General features: G+C 37.8%; 1 protein-coding gene across 2 annotated transcripts; it reads right to left on the bottom strand.

The window, feature by feature from the left end:
* Positions 1-10,809: 10,809 nt before the first annotated feature.
* On the bottom strand, positions 10,810-24,129 carry ENKUR (enkurin, TRPC channel interacting protein). 2 transcript variants are annotated; one of them, XM_009275216.1, is made up of 6 exons: positions 24,053-24,129; positions 20,509-20,660; positions 19,371-19,376; positions 17,113-17,330; positions 15,111-15,257; positions 10,810-10,983 (listed from the first exon to the last, which is right to left on the bottom strand). In XM_009275216.1, the coding sequence occupies exons 1-6, from the start codon at positions 24,127-24,129 to the stop codon at positions 10,810-10,812; spliced, it is 774 nt and encodes a 257-aa protein (XP_009273491.1). The 2 variants fall into 2 exon arrangements, with proteins under 2 accessions (XP_009273491.1, XP_009273490.1); XM_009275215.1 differs by lacking the exon at positions 19,371-19,376 and having other exon boundaries at positions 17,113-17,339; positions 20,515-20,660.
* Positions 24,130-24,145: the final 16 nt, after the last annotated feature.

The raw sequence follows: 24,145 nt of genomic DNA, 5'->3' as shown, positions 1-24,145 counted from the left end.
TCCGAGAGGGTTGGCCCCGGGGCGGGGGGCTGCACCCCTGTGTTTGGGGCCGGTCCCCCCGCCTCCCGGGGGAACAGAGCCTGCGGCGTGCCCGTCGGCGGCCGGGGCTCACCAAACAGTCATTCATCAGCTTTTCTTATGCCATGACAAGATAAACTTAATTGCTAAAGCTCTCTAATGAGGAGGGGAAATACGGACTGTAACGCGTAAGCTAAACTGTAAAGTCACGGGATGGCTGTTCAGAAAGCACTGCATAGGGCACAGCGGTGTCGGCAGGCGGGTTAGCCTTGGCTACGAAATGGGGTACGAGATGGGAGCCGCCACAGGCGTAGGTACGGCTTTAAGAAGCCACCACTAGCGACAGACTGACGGGGGGGGGCATCGTGGTGGGAAGGTTTGGACAGAGGTAATGAGTTAGCAGATTAGATTAAGCTGGTGTGGTTTAAATAGACATTTTAACAGGTTTTTGCTTATACTCGGGGGGAGAAATAGGATGCCAGAAAGCAAACTTCCAATAATGCATTAATCTTGCTTTCCATCTTTGCCGACTTCTGAACTGGTGCTCCTTCTTCCCAACCACTGTGTACATGCTGGAGCAAGTGGTGTGTTCGCAATGCCTTCAGCTCCCCTCCATGTTCCTCATGCTGTCTGTCCAGTAGAAGGAGAACAGATCAGGAACCACGCTGCCTTGTGCCATCCTCTTTCCAATTCTGTAAAAATTATTATTAATACTTTGCTTTCACAGCCTCACAGATGAGAATAAGCTTGCTTTTCCTCTTGGGTTGCTCTGATCATTGTCTGCCTTTATATATCTATATAAGAAATTCAAATTTCTACTTGCTGAATCCTATCTTTTGGGAAAAATGCTAACAGCCTCTCAGTCCACTGTAGGTATAATTACTTAGGAAAGTATTTCACTTTCCTAAAAGTGAAAGTTGGTAATAGTTTATGGTATTTATCTGTTAAACATACACCTGGTAGAATTCTGCCATTCCTATACTAGAACTTATTAGAGGAAGAATTGGTTTGAGGAGAGACCCGGGCATAATGAAATACGCTTAGTGATACCTGAGGGGCTCTTACAGACCAAGTAGGTAGACACTGCAATTTGGTACACTGCTTTCTAGAATGTAGTCATTGAGACTTGTAGGTCACGAGTCATAACAGATGACTGCAGGGACCACCATGGGTGTGCCTACATTAGGACTCTGGAGTCCAATGTGGGCTGTTTTTTAGGTGCATCCTGTTAGTGCACTTACATTAGAACTGACAGGACAATGAACAGCTTAGGAATCTGGTGTTAAGAAGGCTTCTATAAATGAATCACCAATTAAGTCTGGCTGAGTACTAAAGCAATGGAAAATTGTCTTGCGATAAATGCTTTGTTTCTTATATGAAGCCAGATCTGTTTGCTTTTTGGTGGGTTAAGGAAGTACTCTTAGAAGAACTATCACTACAATTGACAACATGTCTGAAAGAACAGAAGACCAGGTTTACACAGTGACAGAGGCGAACTCCAGAATACGTCTGCCTCGGAAGTGATGCCTGTATATGAAGACTGAGGTATGCTGGAAAAAAATAGTTCCTGTTCACAGTGCTTTAAAATAAACTTAATAAAAAGTAGTGATAAACAGCATATACAGATCTGTACAAACCTACATAAAGTAAATAAAAATATTTTTGTAAAATATATAGGAGATTTTTATAATGGGCAAAATCCCTAAATACTTTTGCATTTCAATTGCATGTCAACATTTCATACAACTATTGAGAAAGAAAGTCTAACGTTTCATCTAAACTTTGGGATTAAATGATACTGATTTGTACCCACAATCACTTTTCAAGATTTGAAGATTCTTCTTGCTTGGAGGTGGGCAAGAACCCCTTCTAAAGCCCACATTCACCCTAAAGCTAATGCAATCTGATTCAGTCACCACCTCGTTACACATAAAGCTGCTGTTGCATAAACATCACAGGACTACAGCTAGAAACTCAGATTAATTTTGCCACTGCTGTATGAGTACTGGTTTCTTCTACCTTTTGGACTAGGTGGGTTACTATTACAGAGTTTTCTGTCTTTTTTAACCACATTCTTTATCAGTCCACTGGAATATAAGAGATGGTTCTAACTACACCACAGACAGAAGCTCAACAATTTGGAAATATTAACATGAACAAGATAGTAAAAAATAAATTCATCTGGCATTGTGCTGAAAAACTTAAGCAGGAAATGTTTGTTCTTCCCGTCAAGGTTGGATGACTGTATTTTGTCAAGTCTTCCTTTTGGTATTCTTTTCTTCCAACAATTTTACAGGGCTCACTTAAGAAGTGTAACAGTGTCATGTCTCGCTAATAATAAATAACAACATGGACATTAAAAACTAGATAAATTTATCTGGGATACGGTTTGAAGGATAGTGCTGCTATCAGCAGCCACCGGTCCAATCCACAAAGTTGCTCTTCTCCATGTAAGATTTTTTCAGTGGCATAAAATGTAAGACATTTTTTAGTTTTGTTGCAAATGGGACAAATTCATGGTTCTGTAAACCCACAGAATTAACAGAAACTAGAATTACTGAGGTTCTTTGTGCATGATGAAAATGAAGCTGCTAAGGATTTTGCTGTGGAGGTATATGCACTTACTGAACGTTTACATTGTTTTTTTACAGTATGAACTGGTATAGAATGAATGCATTTAGAGCAGATTTTAAAAATCTTTTTTAATTAGGGCCAAAATATGATTATTTAAAACATGATATCAGTCTTAACTGTGAAAAAGACTGTAAGCATTCTGAAAAACTTTCCTGTTATCTTTGTTTAGTTCTTTGTTTATAAACTAAAAATAGGAGGAAAAGAATAAACACTTTTAGATATACAACCATGGGAAATGATCAAAGGGGGAAAGAACAAAGAAAATAGGGTAGATCATACTTACAAGTAGGTCCGGGTAGGTCTGGACACATAGCCAAAAGACATAAAGGAGCAGATGGAAGAAGCGACACACAGAGAAACAAAGCAGAGTTAAGACTTATATGCAAATCCCTTGTGAATGTATTTATATCTTGGGCCTTTACAGAACGAACTTCATAATTTCAGTCCCGTATCTTTTCCTCTCTTACTCTGTTACTGATAAAAGCAGGACATGCAGTATTCACCCTTTCACAACTCTAAGGTAAAGAAATATTGAAAATAGAAGGTCGGGGGCGGGGATATATCAAGAAAGCAGTCCAAGACAAACATTATCATGGAGTTACCTGTTAGCCTTTGCAACTCCATTATGTATTCTCCTCCCAAGAAGTTCTAACAAACATTTGACAACTCAGTTTAATATGTAAACACCAAAAATAGACAAGAAAAGCATGAAAATCCAGAATATTTCAAGAGGTATGGCTTACCTAGGTAGAAGCTTGCCAATTAGAGGATGGAGTAAGAGCTCTTATTCTGGTTCTGCCTATTGCTGCAGCTGTTATGTGAACAGCAGAACTGTAAACAATCTTATCAAGCATAAACCTGCATTTCTTAGTGGTTACAAGGTAAGCGAACCCCCCAGTTGTTGCAGAGAAAGACATTTTTGGGTAAAATGGTCACTGAAAAGAATATTAAAAACAAAGTCTAGCAGATACAGTACTTTAGGGCATGTTGAAAGCAATTCTAAATTGTTTTCATATCCAGCTTTGACATATTGCAGAATTTTGCGTTCTTTTGCATTACCTGAGGCAGTTACCCAGTCCATGGAGTGGCTGCTGAAGACCCTGAGTGCAGCAGAACATATTTGCCAGAAAGTGTTACAGACAGCTGGGAGAACACGAAGCAGGTCTTCAAACCATTCCCCTACATTCAAGAACCTAGGCAGACCGTAGGAAAAGCTGTCCAATCAGGCAGGGCTAGGTAGCATCCTACGATGTATAGTAGTATGGATGCTATACTTCCCCTTTGTGACTACTGTACTGTGCAGGTGATGCAGTGGCACTGCAAGCTGGAATCTAGCTTCTGTCCACCTTCAATTTCAGCAGAATTAGCACCTTGGGGAATTAGAAAGTTCAGCTTTAAAGCAATTGCAGCATCTAAGGTCCACAAGGGAAACTCAGCATTTAGTTATCACAGTTAACCTGTATTGAGTCTACGAGACTGACTGACTTAGGCTTTGAAAATTAACTATGATAATTTTGATATCAAGAAAATGCCTAAAAGCTGCCATTCAAGATGTTAGTCTGGTTTTTCATTTTTTATGATCTTTAAATCAGTGTTAGGCACTGCTTGACAGAATTCTGGGCTTTGACTTATTTGGTCCATGATAAACATCTTTAATACAAAACTACATTTTTGTTTGTTATTAATCTCACTGTGCCAGATTAGAACAGCAGGAGCTTCACTTTGCAATTTCCTGGCTCCTGAAGATACTCTTCCTGCTTTTCAGGTTCATGTTATTAATATAGAGTTCTTTATAGCTGAAATAAAACACAAACAAAAATTTCCTTTTGTCCTTTAATACTAGAATAAACTTTATTTCCCTCATGATATTATGCAAATATTTCCTCTAACCAGCTATTGAGAAGTATTGACGTTTGAATGATAAAGCATTATTTTGAAGAAATGCTGCTCACATCATATCCTATGACAAATTCATCACGCGTGGCCATGAAAAGTAGTCAGGGACTTGTAAATATATAGTGAGTGCCATCCAGTGCAATTACTTTAACTCTTAGAGTTTGCTTTCTTTTTAAAAGAGGTTCTTCACTTGGCTTCATCCCTCTTTTTTTTTTTTTAATAAACTACAGCAAATTTGGGAAAATCTGCAAAACAAAAGAATTCTGAGTGTTTTAAACAAGTAAACGAATAACAGTTTAAGGACTTTTTTCCCCCCTCCCAAAACAGCTCAGCTGTCTTTGATGTAATTTTGTATACTTCACAGCTTGCCTAGAATAAACAGTGCAGTAACAAAAGTGTATTGAAAAGCAGAATCTGGTCCAGCAAGTTCTCCTGTAGCATAGGCATGCTAAATGTTCATGGCCAGCCAACCCCTGAGCTCTGTTGCTGCACAGAATGACCCACTCCCTGAGGGTGCCGGAATGCTGGATTTAGACCATTTGCTAATTTTATCGTTTGTGTAAAAGACCATTCTCTTGAGCAAACAGCAAAACGTGGTTGTTTCTTCATTGTGCAGTGCTTGGGGCCACATGTTGAACACCACTGAATTTTTTTTCTTCTGAAGAGGGAATTACTACAACGCTTCCTCAGCTTTCATGCGGCCCTCAAAGCAATACAGGAACAGTTCTAGAGGTACTTGTCTATCTTTACAGCAGCTCTGGGAATTAGAGGATTGAGCCACCTGAATTTTCCACATGGGGGCTCTCACCTAGCAAGAGCAAATTAGACATTAATTTCATTAATTTTGAGTGACCAGTTTGCGACAATAGCTTTCAAACTATTATATAGCGCTGCCTAGGTTCAAAGCATAGCTTCTAACTTTAGGCACACGCATCCTGTATTTAAAACATATGGGCTCAAATTGCAGAAGTCAGGAATCCCAAAAATGAGAAATGCAGTATTAATGACTACCAGTGAAAAAGCCAGGTATAAGTCATTTACCATTGCATTTCAAAAACATTCTATGACAAAGACATGAATAAATCATATTGCTCCAGGGAATAAGTTAAGTGCTTTAAATCTCATTTCTCTTCCTTCAACTCCTACTTTCCAGTTGCTGAAACAAATGAAATGAGGGTTCTTGGAAAACAGATCTTTTTAGTAAACAACTTGAATCTGTTCCCTTTATTGCATGGTCTTAATTCATCCCCAGATGATCATATTTATTATTATTATAAGCACGTAGGAGCTCTACTTACAGACAAAAATTTTATTGTGTCAGACACTAAGCAAAGAGAGGAAAAGATGATCCACATGACAGATAACAATCTAAGCCTAAGACAAGAAACAACTGGCTACAGTGCCAGGGGAGTTCAAGGAAACTGCACAGGTCAGCGAGATAAGCCCTAATCTCAGCTCACCACCAGCTCAGCTGTTCTTAAATTTTTGGTGGGCACCATTGCAAAGAACATTTGAGGAAGGATTTGAAGACAAAGTTATTCCAGTGTTTGCATGTTTGTGTGAATTTCTCCATGCTGTGGAGTCAGTGTGGAGGCAGGCATGGAATAATGAATTAACAACGCAGGCTACTACTGTGACTGAACAGAAGTTAATCCTCACAGCGACATCCACAAGACCAGCTGACATAAATATAATCTACTATTTGGCTATGCCTGCTCGTCTACAACCATTTGTTGGAGGTACAGTCTAGAAAAAAGAAGTATTTTTTTTATAACTTGGTGAAATGGAAGTCATATTTACATCAGCACCCTTTAAAAAGCAAAGAAAAAAATGCAAAGAAGAAACTCATCTCACCTTGGAGTCCTACCACAATGCCACCGCTTAGCCTGGAGGATGAAAACCCTGAATTTACTCACATTTTGTTTGCATAACATTGCATAACAAAAAGGAGCTGGAGCAAGATCAAGTCAGAATGAAAAAAAATTACAATCTTGGCGTTCAGCCGTCAAGTATACATGACTACCTCAGATGTCTACTCATGGGGAGAAATGGCCAGTCCTCCTTAGCTTGGTCAGGCTCAATACACTAGTTACTGGGGTGGGTGATCCCCATCAGCTGCAGAGCTCAGCAGCTGGCTGCCCTGGCTATGGGAAATGTCAGGCAACCTTAATAATAGGTTTTGCCACCTGTCTGTCCTGTAATTATATTATTAATATTATAAGCATCATAAAGCCGAGGATGAAAGCGTTGACTAGGACTAGCATTTATCTAGGACTCCCATTAATCTGCATATATGTGAAGTTTTCTTATCTGAAGGATGTCTGCCTTCATTAGGGCTGAAATTGTTAGATATGTTGTTTTCCCTGAAACATATGCTAGCGAGAGGGCTAGATCTTAGCTTTGTGGCAGAGGGATCACAGCAGCAGTTTGTGACGCCAATTTTTCACAAAAATATACAAAGGGCCAGAACGTGCCCTCCTATAATAAAACCCACCTACAGAGACTAAGGAAAATTAAATCGATGAGGAGTTTCTCCCATACTATTTCTCCCACAGAATTTTGCCCTTACTGTTTTTGAGGGGAATGAGGTTACCCTTCAGCAAGGAAGATTTTGAGGAACTCTCCCAGACTTAGTCCCCAGGAATGCATGCAGAGCCCAAGAAACCACTGTGCTTTGAGACCAGCCACATGGAGCCCATATGCTCCTGTCAGATCTGACGCTCGCTCGAGGCAGCTCTATCGGAGCCATACAATCAGGAACTCCCTGTGTTTGTGACGATGCCATATCTGATCCCTTCCTTCCTGGATATAAATAGTTTCATTCTGAAGAACAGACAGTGAGATATTTATCATAATTTCATGTTGCTATTTTTAAAAAATAGATACACAGTTTTGTCATGCACAACTTCCAACAGGAAATATTTTCAGTTTGTGGCAACACAACACTTACTGACCAACAGAGCATTCATCCTGCGTTTAGCATGTTTTGTGATGGTTATCCAATTTAATATTGACCATTTAAAAATACCAGTTTGATAAAATAATTATGAAGTACTAGAAGCATTTGGATGATTTTCTTTCTCATTATTTCATTGATTACCAGTAATTGACTAGTGAATTTAGAGAACGTTTCAACTGCTAATGCTACTTTTTAGCCTGTGGACAGAACTCCCATAGAGGTGGCTGGTTTTGCAGAGTGAAGTTCAAACTTCACTACAGAAAAGTGTTAAGTCCCACAGCTTGTGTGATTTGGATCTGTTTTAGCGATAGCCCACAATAAACAATTTTATTGAAATTTCACTTTTATATTTGCAAAAATGTATTGAATTTCTGAAGACTAAACCCTATTCCAGCTAGGGCTTGTATAATTCTGTGGTCTATCTGTGAAGGTGAAACACCTGAAAATTATGATTTGGAAAGACCAAGTGTGGAAAAACAGAAGTTTTTCATCTATTCTGAATGCAGTTGTTTGTAGGAAAGCATTTGATCAGTCTTGAGGTTTTTTTACTTTTCTTTACTCATGTGCAGCTGGTCAGTCAGTAGAAAGGTTACCATCGGCACCAGTAACTTTGAATTACACACGACACATTTGCTTAGTTACACAACTTGCACCCTCAGCAAGTGCTCAGGATATATTTGAAAACCCCAGTAAAACTTCCAGCAGCTTGTGTCACAGTAAAAATGCCGTAGTAAAGATGAGGGAAGTTGGAAGCTCCTGCTGATGAAAACTAATTAATCTGTAAGTAAAATCGAAGTCACAAGAGACATCTTAATGTTAAATTGAGATGTTAAGAAATGTCCAAGATGCTATGTTTTTATACATTACTGTCTTTTTTTTTTAACCAAGAAGACAGCTTAAAACATTTTTTAAACTGAAGAACATTATAATTTCCTTTTGTTTCAAAATATCACAGCAAAAGTTCTGCTCTCAGGTCTGCACACTGGGTGTCAACCTGACTTGACTCTAGGGAGTTCCAGAAACAGATTATCATTCAGGACTTACAGTTCTGAAGACACAGGTTGGAGAAAAGCTGCCCAATAAAAACAGTTTGAGACTTGCTTCTGTTAATATTTAGTATCATTTATGAAGGAACAATTCTATCAGAACAATTGAGTTTACTCACCTTTTTGCTTTAGTTCTACTGATGGTACATACTAGTTGATTCATGAACATTACACCTTCAATTATTGGCATTTTCTGAACATGGAAATACAGTTACATAGTTTGGATTCTGTAAATTTATTTTGTCAAACTTCCCAGAGAGAGTTAAAGGGTAAGAATGTTATCCTTCTGTGTGTATTTTCAATGGTTTTCATTATAATATATTTTTTCCATAATCAGAAGTGTTGGTAGGTCGCATGGAATACACATCAAAATAGATAGAAGGAGTTATAACCTCCCCATAGGGTGACAGAAGCTATTCACATGTATCAAGAGGGGAACATCCCGTGTGGCAGCAGAGCTACCTGCAAAGCGCTATATGAGGTTTATGCAAAAAAACCCCCACAGTGCTATTGAAAGACACTAGTGACAGACAGTAGACACTCAGCTGCGGAAGTGCACTGGCTTTAGTCTCTCCCTCTCCTGTTAAGCGGGAATACTTTTTGCATCCCTTCCCGTTCACTTCCTGATTTCCCAATAATATACTAATATCCTTCTGACAATTTTAAAAAGAAGTCATTATTGCTGGTGAATGATGAATGTTTCCAAGTGTGGCCTAGTTGCTTGTCCCGAATTTTGGGCTAGGCCATCACCTGCTTTGCACTTCCCTAAAGTTAGCACTGATGATAAATGGAAGAACCAAATCCAGATCCTCATCAACCTAACTCAGCCAAATGGTCTACGAGTAACTAAAAGCTGAGAGTGAGGCAGTGGGAATGCACGCTGGTTTGGAGTCAAATCTAGTTTTTTATTTTAAGCCACAAGAAACAGCTATGTTTGATTATACTGCATTTCTTAAGAAGGGCATCTTGTACTTCACTAGGAGATAACGTGACATGTTATTAAGTGCTTAGAATTGGTGTGGTTTTGTTAAAATATACAGTATAAGTCATTCTTTTGAGTAAACAGTAAATGAAATTCATATTTTACAAACCCACAGCTTTCTTCCAGCTTATGTCTTTCAAAAATAAACATGATTACTTAACAATAAATTACAAAGAACAAAATAGACATTCCTGCTCACCCACGCTTTTCTAGCGCATGTCATAGACAAGTTTAAGATGGACAAGAAATATAGCCTAGAATCACTGTGAAGTCTTCAAAGCCATTCCCTGACAAATTTATGAAAAGAACTTAATGTACGTGAAAATTTGGCTTTTAATAGTTCATTTGAAATTTTTTACTTCATCCTCTGCTGATGTCAGATACTATGATGTCACAACAGCTGCTGTTGGTAATGATTGATACCATACAAAAAAAGCTGTGTTCTGAAGCAAAGGTTAAGCAGTAGGAAAGAAAAACAATTTTTCTTTTCATGCAAATAATTGCAGTATAGCGTACTGATATAATTTCTGCCTAGGTCTTGACTCACATGCTAGTATATTGCTTTCATTCTAACATTACACACATAATAGCAATCAAAACACATTTTTCTACTTTAGTTGTAGATTTACTATGGTATTACAGAATTATTTATACATAAACACACAGAGCAAGCTACATATGGTATCTGTATTGCATGAAGTCTATATTATTATGGGCTTCCACTATAAAAATTGGTTTTGGTAACAAAACATGAGTACACAAAATGTTATGCAGAAGCCAAGCTGTTTAGCAGTACAAACGCTCAAGCTTTTAAGTAAAAAGTGCAACAGCTCTTTAATAACTAGTCCAGAAGCCATCCCACCCTGAAGTTATATTTACCAAGCTGTCTTCAGCAGCCAATTATTTCACTTTGTTTTGGCTATGCAAGGAAAGAAGTGCTCCAAACATATGAAACAGTATTTTTTATGCTTTTTGTATGATGTTTATAGAAATCTTAGTAGTGAATAAAAATTACAAAGAATAATAGATTAAATTCATGTTTTTATACTCAAAGTTTAATTAAGAATTTTATTTCAAAATGTTTTGTGAATTATACAGATGAGAGCTATAGGTAACAACTTTTCTAAGAAGCTACATACTTATATTAGTTGAGTATTTCCTTCTGAATAGTTGGTGGTGTCAATTTCTTCTGAGAATTTAGGGGGGTGGTTCTTGGAGATGAAGGGATAGAGAAAACGAAAAGGAGGAAAGAGGCAATATCTGAAAAGCAGTCCTTACTCATTTGCGATGTAGATAACTTTGTGCTTCTCAATTACTTCTATGTCATGCTCCAGTTGTTTCATCTGTGATTCCAGCTTTTCTTTATATATCTTCTTGGGTATGGTGTCTATTTCTACCGAAAGATGCTGAAATTCACGATACACTTCCTCCCAGTTCTTTTTCAGCCCCTAGTGCCATTACATGAAAAGGAAATATATGAGAAAACCTTACTTCATTAAGAATAATAGGCGCATAAACTACTTAGGGTTTTTTGTTAATATTGCATTTGCTAAGTGTCACTGCAATGTTAAAATAATAGATAAACATATGGATAATGTTTAATCATTTTAATTGGACCAAATTAATTAAATGCTTAAAAGTCAAAGTAGTTGCAACAGAAATAATTTTGACTCATTCTGATGCAATGTAAGGAATGGTCTTTAAAAAGCTCCATGCCTTGGAGACAAAAAATTACAGACTTTAAGAAGTAACAAAACAATAATTAAACTAGTCAATGAGGGATGAGCTACAAAGATGCTAAACTGAAAAAAAAGTATGTCAGTGTGACTAACAGTGAACTCTGTAGCCTACCAGGAACTCAAGGAAGCCTGTACACTTCATTTCCAGTCCTCAGTATCTTCAAGAAAAACTGCACAAGGTAAATGAAGTGACTCTTCCTTATTCTGTATAAGAGACTTTCTGTGCTTTCAATGATCCACAGGTAGGCAACTTTGCTCCGTTGTATCTAATGCTAGTATGCTCACTGAGGAACTACTAGGATTCATAAAAGCTGCCTCAAAACTCATATCACTCAAATGGTTTCTTTTCTCCAAAATGCAACAGGAAATATCTTACAAACTGCACTACAGAAACCACTTCCCCATAAACAGCAACCTGGCTACCACAGATATCACGACGTCACACACAGTGGTGTTACCTACCTTAAGTAATCACAAGAGTACCAATACTTGGAACTCCAGCCAAACTCAGCAGTGGTTTCAGTTCATCTCACCACCAGCTTAATTTTCCATAATTGAGACTTTGCTCAGGCCATGGACACCAAACCAATCTCACAATATTTTAACTTCTATGAACTACTTTGAAAAAATTCTAAATAATTGCATTCCCTTCCTAATCTACATTTACAATAACATCTATAGGCAACTTATTTATCACTTCGACTAAAAAACCTAGCTGTCACTGACCCTATCAACAATAATTTCAATAACTGCTACCTCTCTTGAATGCTGCTATGCAAAGGATTACCTTACTAGATAAAGTGAACTGTATCTTCCATATTAAAAGCCCAAGACTAAAACCCTGCCTAAAAAAACCCATGCAATCAACTGAAATGTACTTATAAACCTGTTAATTGAATATTGGAGGCAATCTTTTATCCACCAATATATGCTGAATGGAACCAGACTGTGGTAGAAAAATAAAATTTAAAACTTGTCTTTACATCCTCACAATTACTGCAACAATTGCTCTTACTTTGTCTCCTCAAGAGGATAATCAAAATCTACACATCCTACACATGCGTATATGAGGATTTAGTAGAGTTTATTCAGTGCATCAAACGTCCTCATGAAAACTATATGGGTGAACTTAATAATCACACCTACTACAAGGAACTCATACAGCAATCAGTAAATAATACAATATGGCTATCAGTGAGAAAACACTTTTCAAAACGTTTTTGGCTCTCAGTTCTGTTTCCTTAGAGGAGATCAGAAAGTATCTTCAAAAATGAAGAATTGCCGTTACTCTCTTGGGAACTAAAGTTTTCAACTCTCCTCCATAACTAAAACCGGATTCAGCTGACACACAGATTTTATGGCACATTGTGATTTCCATCCTCATGTCCTTCTTCTCCACTATTGTCAAGCACGTTTTCTCCCAGACTAGCTAATTGATTAACATACTGAAGTTAAATTTAGAGGAATTATTCTTAATACATATTTAGCTTTGAAGATTGTTGCTTCTATTTCAGAACTCAAGGACTCTTGTGCTTAAAAACTTGTCTGATTTTGTCCACTGTATGAATTGATTTAACAGAAAAAAATGACCTCTCCCTGCCAATACTAAGAAAAACTCACTTTTTAATATGAACTAATATTTTACTGATTCAAAGCAGTGTATTTATTGCATAGCAATTCGTGCTTTTGCATATTTCTATTAAGCATCTAAGTATTGTCCATAAAGGTTATTCCAACAAGCTTCATATACAAATATCTACAAAAATTTAAAAACCCTACCTCAACATGTAAAACTAAGAGCAACAAGCCTATTTATTTACTGTCTTGTAATGCTACTTGTCTTTGCAATCCAAGGCTGTAAAGTACTTAAATAAAGCTCCTAGTCTACCAGGCGTAAGGTATAGTTTATAAATATATAGCCATGAAAATAAATACAGTATTTCCAAAACTTTCATAGAATAGTCATTCATAGCTTCTTTTAAATAATTCTTCTTTGTGTACATAAGTAAAAACTGGTTTGGAAATCACTGAAACCACTGAGTTTTAAAACACATTAGAGCATGCACTCATCATAATTTACTCTATCCCTACAGAGTGGAGAGATCAAAAGCAGATCATGACTCCCTACACAAAAATCTCCCTCACAGCTCCTCCAACAGCCATGTAATATGCTGACCGCTATTGCTATGGGCTAGATCACAAACTGAGTATCTAACTCTATATAAGGAATTCTAATACATGCTGGATCAGTGAGAAATATGTACTGCATTTATCAACATACACTTTTATTCTCCTAAAATTCCAACCAAAGTAAGCATAATGGAGAGAGAGTTCAAAAAATGTTGGCACAAATTATTTCCCATTATTTTTGTAAGTTCATGAGGCTTGATTTTGTTCTCAGACATCTATTGCCACATATTCTTTCAAATCAGATAGTGCACATGTGTTCACTAGCAATGTCAATTATTTTAAAAGACAGGAATTCCCATATGTCCACAGCTGAGCACTGGGCAGAAGCCACATACCCTGGGGACAGTAATTCCTCCTGACAATACAACAGTATAAGCAATCTGGCCCATGAAAGAGCAAACTTTTTTGAAAAATTTAAAAGAAAATACTGAGTTAATAAAAACAATCTACAAACTTTTCAGTTAAAAAATATTTCAGTGCACTCTTGTATTTAAAAAATATAGAACGTAATTCTAATCAAACTAAATGCAGAACTGTGAGCAGCTGAACTCACACACCTTTTTGCACATACATTTTTGCTGCATGGTTAACTTGCTGGACCATCAGCTTGTCCCATGCCTTTCCCACCATAAAAATATCTTAACCTTCACCCTTGCTGTTATGTTCTTTATATTGCTGTTAATGCAATACCCTCACCTCTCTCCCGTACTCCTTCCTAGCTTCTACTGCTTGCTGCATAAGCAAGAGACACCGTTGTGCTCGCTATTTGGATCATGCTGATTAACCAGTTAACCTTTGCAAGTGAGTTAGACATGGTGTTTTCTCACTAGATATTCTGTTGGCTTTTTTGTGGGAATTTAGCATCTTGGAGATGTCCATCCATCTGCTAATTTGTTTCAGTGGCTGAGAAGATCAAGTTATTAAGGGACAGACTGATAGATATCACAGTAATGTAAGCCTCATTTTCATAGGAAATTTGGCTAAAATGTGGTCACGAGAAACTCCAGTTCAAGGATTGGATATACTTTTAAAATGTTTCTTTTCCGCTCTACTTCTTTTATGGTATTATTTCTCTTTAGAAAATCTTGTGCAATAAAAACTGTATGAAAGACAGTATCCAAAACAGCTTGACAAAATACAATTTTTCCAGTCATAGTTCTACGAATATATTGCAATTTAATTCTGTTTTCACCACATTTTAAAGCATGACCTTATGCTTTAATCGGTGAGGTCACAATGTGAAGATAGAAACTGCCAATAAAAGTGGCAATGTTATGCATCAGGGGAAAAAAAGCCCAACAACCAATTTGTATTTTTCCATGATTCACAAGTAGAGAGTCACAACTGTCACTAAATCCATACAGGTGATTTTCTGCATTCCTTTGAAGTTTCACTGAAATTCCAAGTCATTAAGGGGGATAGGAATCTAACAGAATTGAAGTACTTGTAAAACTGGACTAAAACTGTAGCTAAATCAGCTCCCTTCAGTTCAGTTTACAACTGTTCTACAGCTCCATCTAGCGAAAAAGTAGCTAACTCATTTGCCTAGCTTAAAAATCTAGTATACTTTTATTATTTATATGGACTTACATTACCTTATTAATCTTTTGTACATGTTACTAATTACACTAAATCAAAATATGCACCTGCAGAAGACTTCTCCTTTCCTCATCAGATAGCTGTTTCATGGCTCTTTTCTTGAGATGCTCCAAGATACCGGCCTCATATTCCTTCTGAGCTCTCTTCATTTCTTCATTTCTCTGTGTTACATATTTTGGTGTAACACCATAATCCTATAAGGGTAAGGATGAAGTTTCTTATACGTGCTTTTAAGAAGGAAACAAAGACATACCTGTCATCCATAGTATATTACATTTGCAAAGACAACTTGAAATGGAATTTTCTGCCACTGAGCAATAAAATCTTAAATCACTATGTTCTTAGAAGTATCAAACGTGATTGTCTTTGTAGCCTGAGCAAAACGCATAAACAATTCCCTTCAATTTCTTTTTGCAACCTTGGAAGACAACAGAATCCAGAAACCAAAACGTCTAATTATAAGAACTGATGGTTGAATGAGGGGTTTGAAACCTGTTAATGACAGCAAGCTATTTTACATTTTTATATGGTGTCAGATTCTACGTTCTGAAACACATTCCTTAGATACTTTCTTTGAAAGATCTTCCTCTGTCCTGATTTTTGCTGAACATTGCAAGAGAGTGAATACTATTAACACATACACGAAAATTGGACTAGTTAGGAATGATAAACTATCCCATACTGGATGTGGCAGAATTGTGTTTCTGGGAGGAAAAATAATGTCTGAATATCCCAGATATACTTGGGGGAACACATCTATTTTGCCTTATCCTTTGTAAAATGAAGCCTATCTAGCTCTGCCAGAAGGTAACAGAGTCTACCTTCTTTCTACCAAATCCTAAATGATTCGCAAATCTTTTAGTGTTGGGTAGCACTATGACTAGCATTGTTTATATATATATATGTTTAGCTGTGCAAAGGTACTGCAAGGGCTGCAGGTTCCCTTTTTTGCATCTTCTCTGCCATGAGTTTTGTCACATCGTGTCTCTTTCTGCATAATGCTCTGTCATGAATTACTTGTTTAGATAAGCCAGACTCCTGATACACCTTGTTTTCCTGAGTAGTGGAATGGACTGTTCTTGTGCTTGAAGGAAGTTGTCCTTAAAGGCATGCCAGCTCTCGTAAGCTCCTTTGCTTTTCAGAGCTGTCTCCCACAGGGTCCTACACACTAGTTCCCTGGAATAAGTTGATGTTTGCTCTCCTGAAGTACAGGGTCTGTACACTACTACCTGCCTCCCCGAGAAGGAGGGGATCTTGAACTACTTCATGGCCTGTGCAACCAAGACTACTATTGATTATCACACCTCTGAACAGTTCTTTCTCATTTGTAAGTGGCAGAACCGGAAGAGTATGACCACTGGTTGGCTCATCCACCATCTGTGTTAAGAAGCTGTTGCTGACATGCTCCAGGAACCTTTTTGGATTGCTTTCATCCCATTGTGTTGTCCTTTCAGCAGATATCAAGGAGGGTGAAGTCTTCCATAAGAAGCTGCACTGTGATCTGAAGATTTCCTCAAGTTGCTTAAAGAGATTTCATCCAGTTCCTCACCTGACTGGATGGTCCATAGCAAACACACTTTTGACACTTACTGGCCTTTTCTCTGATCCTGACCCACAAGCTTAACCAGCCTGTTGCCAATTCCATAGAAGAGCTCCATATATTTGAACAGCTCCTTCAACCAAAGGGCAACCCCTCCTCTGCTTCCCTGCCTGTCTTTCCAAAAGAGCCAGCATTCATTCATCACAGAACTCCATTTGTTTCCCCATTAGATACTCCCTGGGTTCCCAATGCAACACATATGCTATTGCTTTAGCAGCATCATTCTGCCAATTTTTTGCTAACAGCATAAGCAAGTGAATACAGAGCAAAGGCAAGGCACAACTCTAGTGCCAGTGATTTCTCCTTGATGAATTTCAAAGGTCTACCACAAACAGCAGTGGTATCTAAACATCTCAAAAAGAATCATAAACATCTCATAGGAGAATGCAACAGAGAACCTCAAATAGGCATTGCTACTAGTATTTGCACTATAATTTAATAAAACTTACCTTTTTTTTAATATATTTTGGAACAAGTCCTGAAGTTTCAAGCAGATATTTATCTCCCTGTCTTCTATCAACATAAATAGGTTGAGGCTTTTTAGGCAATCCTGTGATAGCAGCAACTGCATTTGTATTTATAAAATTCTTTTTACTCTGAATTCCCATAACTGGGTGATCTGTCCTCTGTGGCACTGATAATGCAGGCAATTTCTTACTATCCTGTTCTTTTTTTCCTGTGAATTGAGCATGTAAAAATTCTCAGCAATAACCATGAATAGTTTTGCAATTTAATGTTATTACATTTTTCAAAAGGAAAAAATTATGTACAAAATTACATAAAAATAGAAACCAACTGTATCTACAATGAAAGAATTGACTGGGAAAGTACTAGGATGAAAATGAGTATGCTTGTTTGGCATAACAGAAGTTTCATAACCTAGGAAATACTGTGTTGTTTTTTTCCTTATAATATGCCACTCATTTCCTCTTAACTGCAGCAGTACAGGACTTTTTTCAAATGTAACTAAAACTACTTTTACTAGAGATGCTCATTGTCAGGGCCCTTAGGCATTAGCGGCCCTGCCCAGTTGCACCTGGGGCATCCACCCCACACCCTTGGGCTCAGGAGCCCCATTTCAGCTCAGCCCTGGGCTGTCAGTGCCTGGCTGAGCTGTCTCAGCCACATCTGCCCCTAGTCCTATTCCTGAAGAGCTAGGTGGAATCAGTGGATTGACCTGGCCCATTACCCCATCTTGCCTGATGGTCACTAGGCCATTGATAGGACACATTTTCATCACCACCCGACTCTGCTTGCCTGCCTCTGGTGCGGTGGGACTGCACCCTGTTGGTAAGGTCATTGCCCAACCTGCATTGTGGTTGCCCTCAATTTCTGGCTCGGCTCACCTCCCCTTAAGGAAAAGCCCTGCTCTTGCTGCTCCCTAACGCTCATAAACAGCTTCTCACAATCCTTTCTCCAGAGAATATAGAAACTCTTCCTTGTTAGTGTAATCTTTTCTCCAAGGCACCAACAGAAAGTCAGTAGTCTCCTGAGTAGTCTCACTTCAGGTGCATGACAAAAGACAATTCATTTCCCACCATATTTCCCACTAGATAGAATTCTAACTCACAGTCATTATCAGAGATAATGATTTGATTCAGGTTGTCTGAGTTCATGATGTTCTTTGGCAGAAAATAAGTGTAATGTCACAAGTGACAGAGCTCATTCCTACAACAGCTGGTTTCCTGATACTGACCCCACAAACCAGTGCTTTCCTGGGTTTTGTTTTTACAACCTGATAGCTTGCCATAACTTAGTACTGTAGGAAACACAGACTTAAATCTCTGTTTCTCTTAGGATGTCCTTTTGGAAACAAGATCTCTGAAGCTTCTCAGTGAGCACTGGCTCACCCTTATCTGCAGTACACTGGTGCACACGTGCTGTTTTGGGAGCCCCCACTTCTTCTGGAGCCAGCAAACAAGTTTGGTTAAAACGAATGCCAGAGTTCAGTAAAACAAGATTCAGCTTAAGGTTAGGAAACATACCTTTTGTAAGGAAGTGGTGAGTAATCAGACTCTAAAAGAATGACACTATCCCAGACTTTAAGGAAAAAAAAATTAATCTTTCTGCTCCGTCCTTGCAATCTATTTTTTAACTAGTTGGATCAAACCAGTTTTGAAGGTGGCATAGATACCATAAACACAATGCCATAATCCCATTTAGACAACTGATAACTGGTTAAATTCCAAGTGATGAAAGTGCCATGCTTTAAAAGAGGTGATATAGCAGTGTAACTTCTCTGAGGTAGGTATGAAATTCCATCCAACAAAGGTACAAGAACTTTCTGAGTTAATGATACAGTTCCTTCTCAAGATCTGTTAGGATCTAATCATGGCAATGGAATTACTAGTCTGGATCAAAGCTATGATGTGTCATAGTCATTTTGAGGCTCTGGTACATTGACTCCAAATGCAAACACCCAAGCATATATTGATACTATGAAGCCCTGAATCAACAAGTTGAAATAGAAATATTGTGAGCTACTTCTCTGAGAAAAATGGGTCAGAGTGCTCTATCTCAATATATAGCAAATTTGAAGTAGATAACACTGATTTTATAATACAAGTACTTAAAAGGGATCTTACAGACTGCTCCAAATTATTGGTGAATCAACCTTCTTTCCTATGCCCATCTAAAACACTAGTGTGGTAATTTAACAAGGTCTTGAGCTTGGAAGCATTCATGCTCAGATGTCATGCCAGTATACTGAACGCTGTTCAGATGTCCTGAAAATGTGAAGATTTCATTCAAAAACGACCCAGGATGCCTACAGAACCTCTGGGACTAAAGCTTACCTTAAGGTTCTAATAATCCATATTGCCTGAGGCATTAAGCCTCCAAAGCCTCCTGGGACAGCCTGTATTTTCAGTGCTAAAGCCATTTGCGTGTGCCACACAAATTTGGGTGCTGGACTCCTACATTCTCTTAGACAACTTTTTTTTTTAATACTGTACATTAAGCTTTTCTGTTTTTCCAGGCTAAAAACAATTTCAAGCTGAAACTTTAGAACTCAATTACAAATTCTGACAGCGATGTCCTTAGAACTCCAGCAGCACTAAGAAGGTCACTCCACCCTTGCAGAACCAGCCATGAGGCTGAACATTAGAACTGCCAACTCGTTATACCTAGAATTATGCTTTGTGCCCAAAGATAGGATGCATTTTGCAAAAAAATATTCCAGTTTTCTTATTTCTGTGACATGCAGCTCTCCAAAAACTTCTATGCTTTGAACACTGCCAGCCAATTTAATGCTACAGGATGAAGAGCCAACAATGAGAGCTGAAGAGTAAAAGCTGTATGTTGCTTATAACATCAAGAAAGGCACACATACTTTCCCCATATCTCTTCAAGCATTAAAAACAATTACTTCACTTCTAATACCCCCATTCATATTATTTACTTTAATATTAATGATCAGTTGCAGAAAAGAATGACGTACAAATCTAAACTACATAATTACAAACTGAAATATCAGCAGGATAGAACATACCATCAACACATCTTCAACATCTGAAAAGCTGCAGCCAAAAGAGATATAATTTTTCTTTATGTTTCAGCTGGTTTTGTACCACATGACAGTAAATGCTTACTGTATTTTCTAATCACATAGATAATCTCCTTGTTGCTTGTTTCAGTATTTTACACAATAAATAAGAAACATTTTTGTAAAATAAAGAATTTTGGTATCATAGATACTATAAAAGGAACAATGGAAACTGCCCCAGCATACAAAAATTATTTTAAATTTTAAAAAAATTTGATTCTCCATAACTGTTGCTTTCAACACTGATATTATCAATTTTAAAATAAAAAAATACATTACATTTCATATATTTCATGTCTACACTTACTTGCTGGTAGCTTGGGTTCCTTTGAATGTTTCTGCAGAAAGTTTTTTGGAGATGGCACTGCAACTTTTGCTGGTCCCATAGTTTTCCACTGAGCTTTATTTTTCTCTACTTCACGTTTCACAGATGGTCTAAATGTGGATATATACCTTAGATGTTAAAAAATAGCCATAAAGAAGTGAAAGGTCAGAAAATTATTAAAAATACTTCTTCAAAGAATATACATTTTTGCAGTAGTTCATGCCAAAAGTGTAGGCTATTTTGTTTTGTACTCCCTCCCAAATAAAGGCCATCATTCATATAACCTCCATACTAAGGCTAAGCCCAGCTCTGCACTGACAAGTTGTTTTTCTGATTCTGAAGTTAGCTTGCTTCTTCCTCCTTCTCTTGTGTCTCCAAATCAGTATTATCACACTTCGGGAAACGGTTCCTGTATATGCACTGTTCATATAAATACTGAACACAGACATTTTGAAACTGAACAAAACATAAATTTTGGAAATAAACTGCTTGCATGAATTCATTATTTTTATGAGGTTGTGCACACATTACACACTTTGGTCTTCATTTTTTAATTAACACCATTTTGACAAGTTTTTTTTAACGTGGCTATTTGTTTTGTTCAAAAATGCATCCAAAATATGCAGCTGTTGTGCATCTATGGGAAAATAGTAATCATGAACCTACTTTGCTAGATTTTCTATATTTGAAAGTTTGTAGTATAGGAAAGACGCAAATGCCGTTATCTCGGCCGTTTCAGAAGCTGCAGTTGCAGTACCTTGTAGGGCCTTACGCAGCAAACTCATCTAAGGAGAAGCTTAGCTGGCTTCAAAAAAGATGAGATCTGTATTGATAATGAGAACATTCACTGCTTCATTCTATGGCATGAAACATATTTTAGAGGTATGTAAGACCTCATGCTTCAGAAAACATGTCAAACATAGACTAGAGTTGGACAGAATGTCCTTGATCATCAGTTTATCTCATTACTGTCCACTTTATCACTGTCTCAATGTTCCTGTTGAACCATCTGTTACAGACTATTATAAGAGATTAGACAAGATGGATGACTGCTCCAAAATAGCAGAGCAAACTGTGTATTTCTTATATTACACAGATCCTAACTCTGATCCTGAACTACTGTAATCAGTGGTGGTTTTGGCACTGAAATGGCTAATGTGAAAATCAGTAAGGGCTCAGACAAGAAAAGCTGTATGCACACGGTATGCACACACTGCTGCTTTGGTGTAATGTTGCATGTGGCACTGTAACTTCTGCTTTAATCAAAAGTATGCAAACATCTTCTCCAAAAGAAGCCAAATGCTGATCATTAGCTGATTAGCAGCATCTTGCCTCCATCTGAAGGACTGAGCTGTCACAGATGTTTTCCTGAAGGAGCAGAACTCCCTGCTCCTGAAGCTAAGGCTACCCCATTGTACCTTTTAAAATCTGTCCACCTTCAGGAAATGTGTCATATTAATTTATGGTAGACAAAAGCTGATGAACAGTTGTGCTCTTCTTTCACAGAAAAAATGTAAGTGTTTATGAAAAAACTATACCGTGTTTTCAGGTAAGGACAAAAAGAACAAGAAGATTACATATAATGCAACCTATTTTATGGAAATACTGAAATAAGATGAGAGAAAGGATGTAATGCTGGGCCAGTGAATGGGAGTCATAGTAGCAACACTGATAAAAGCTTTTTTTTTTTTTTAAGCTGCAAATGTCCGATACATGTATTTGTACTTGATCATAACATTAGAAAATGTAAGAGGACTTCATTAAAAACGTGGAGTTATTTTGTCTTCTGGATATTTGGTCTCCAAAATCAGAAAGAGGATTATGTACATAAGATTATATATAATTCCAGAAATACCTCTAATTATAAGGAATGAGGTAGGGGGTTTTTTCTGTTAAATTCATAGCAAACAGCCATAGACATAGGCACAAACCCACTACATTCATAAATTATTGCGTTCCTCACCATTTGCTAGGAGTGGCACTGTAGCCACACAGTAGAGAAAGGTAGTGACTTTATGAGGAGTTTGACCTTGTAGGGTTCACACAGCCTTGGAATGAGAAAGTGAAGAGGAAGGTTTTGAGTTTATTACATATTGGCATAAGGTAAAGATGTCTTTTGTAGACAGCTATAGGCATTCCTTTGGACAAAGAGATGTGGCAGTTGTATCTTTTCAGTGACTTTTCAGGCCAAGAAAGTGGCTATATGCTGTCATACACCAATATTGTAGGGTTAGAGAGGGTTCCAAGGAAGAAAACATGGTTACGGGGGACTTCAGAATCTTAATCCATTCATCATTTGGCAAGGGGAAAAAAGACAATACATTTGTAAGAAGACAGTTACTATTCTTCAGGTGTTGTCTTGGGACATCAAAGTTGGGGAAAATGAGGACGCTTGCCTTGGTTTCCTAAACGGTACCTGGTCAGTTGAGAGTGAAATATATATGATTTCATTTGAAAAGAAAAGACCCTAGATTTTGTATGCATTAGTTCAAACTGGTCAGATCATGCTATTAACCAGGTTCCACACTGTTTGTTACCAGCCGGATATTTGGCACATTGCGAACCGAAGCAGGAAGTGGGGTGACAACAGAAGTCAATGAGATCAGAAGGGGATTTATCAGATTGCATCCAACCTAAGAAATCCCTTGCCTAAACTGAACCTGGTGGTCATGCAGTATCCAAATCCCTGAATGGTATTAAGACAGGAATGGATTTAGTTTGCTGCGTGCCTTGCCATACTGTCATTTCACTTTCCTCTGTCTGCCAAAAGTCTCTTTCATTCACATTGGAAACAAAAAAAGATGTATTATCTATTTTTACATGGAAAAGGTTCAGAACTAGGAATCTCACAAGTCTAAATCCTTTTACCTGAAAAGGGATAACTATCTTTGTTCTAAGGAGTGTCACTGATATTTCTACTCATTTTAAAGCTATTGAGTTATGACCTACGTTAACCTTTCACTGAAAGTGCTAACTGTAACAGCTTGCTTTCATATAAAATAATAGGGACCTGAAAAAACAACATATATTTGCATAATTATCAAATAGGAACTTTAGAAAAACTCTCAAAGGAATTAATACTAGGGGGGCAAAAGGCGTTTTTAACGTAAGGGGTGAGAAAGAGAAGCAAAAGAAACAATGTCAGAAGACACACTTGACACATGAAAAGAACGGAAGTGTGGCACTGAGAAAAATTAAAGAAAAAAACCGACTTTTCAGCTGCTCACTGAAAAATTGTTGCAAGTGCGAATAACAACGATGTCGTGTAATTCCTCTGTGTGCCAAGAGTGCTTTGTAAGTTTTTTGTCAATGAACAAGATGGCATTGAATATACCAAACCGAATCATCAGCTCACGGAGCAGGCTGTAAACCCTCAGATGTTTGTTAGTGGCTCATTAGGAGGAGCAATAACTATGCAAAAACTAGATTTTTTTTTTTTTAATACCTGTAACCCGTACGATGTATGGCCTTGCCAGAACCAGTCACCGTGTCAGCAAGTGGTGCTGTCACACCCACGTACCTGGGAGGTTTGACAGTCTTCTCCTCCAGGCGGGGCAGGAGGTTATAGATGCTCTCCTGGGCACACTGCGCCGCCATCCTCCGGCCGAGGGGC

Source organism: Aptenodytes forsteri, unplaced genomic scaffold, assembly GCF_000699145.1.
Source record: "Aptenodytes forsteri isolate BGI_AS27 unplaced genomic scaffold, ASM69914v1 Scaffold336, whole genome shotgun sequence".
NCBI lineage: Eukaryota > Metazoa > Chordata > Aves > Sphenisciformes > Spheniscidae > Aptenodytes > Aptenodytes forsteri.
The sequence above is the reverse complement of the archived record's forward strand: the minus strand, read 5'-3'. Positions and strand labels throughout refer to the sequence as shown.

Excerpts from the sequence above, each read along its gene's own strand:
- ENKUR (XM_009275216.1), bottom strand. The coding sequence starts at position 24,129 with ATGGCGGCGCAGTGTGCCCAGGAGAGCATCTATAACCTCCTGCCCCGC. Across the intron at positions 20,661-24,052 it reads AAGACTGTCAAACCTCCCAG|GTATATATCCACATTTAGAC; the intron begins GTACGTGGGTGT and ends TTAACATCTAAG. Across the intron at positions 15,258-17,112 it reads CAAAATATATTAAAAAAAAG|GATTATGGTGTTACACCAAA; the intron begins GTAAGTTTTATT and ends TTACCCTTATAG.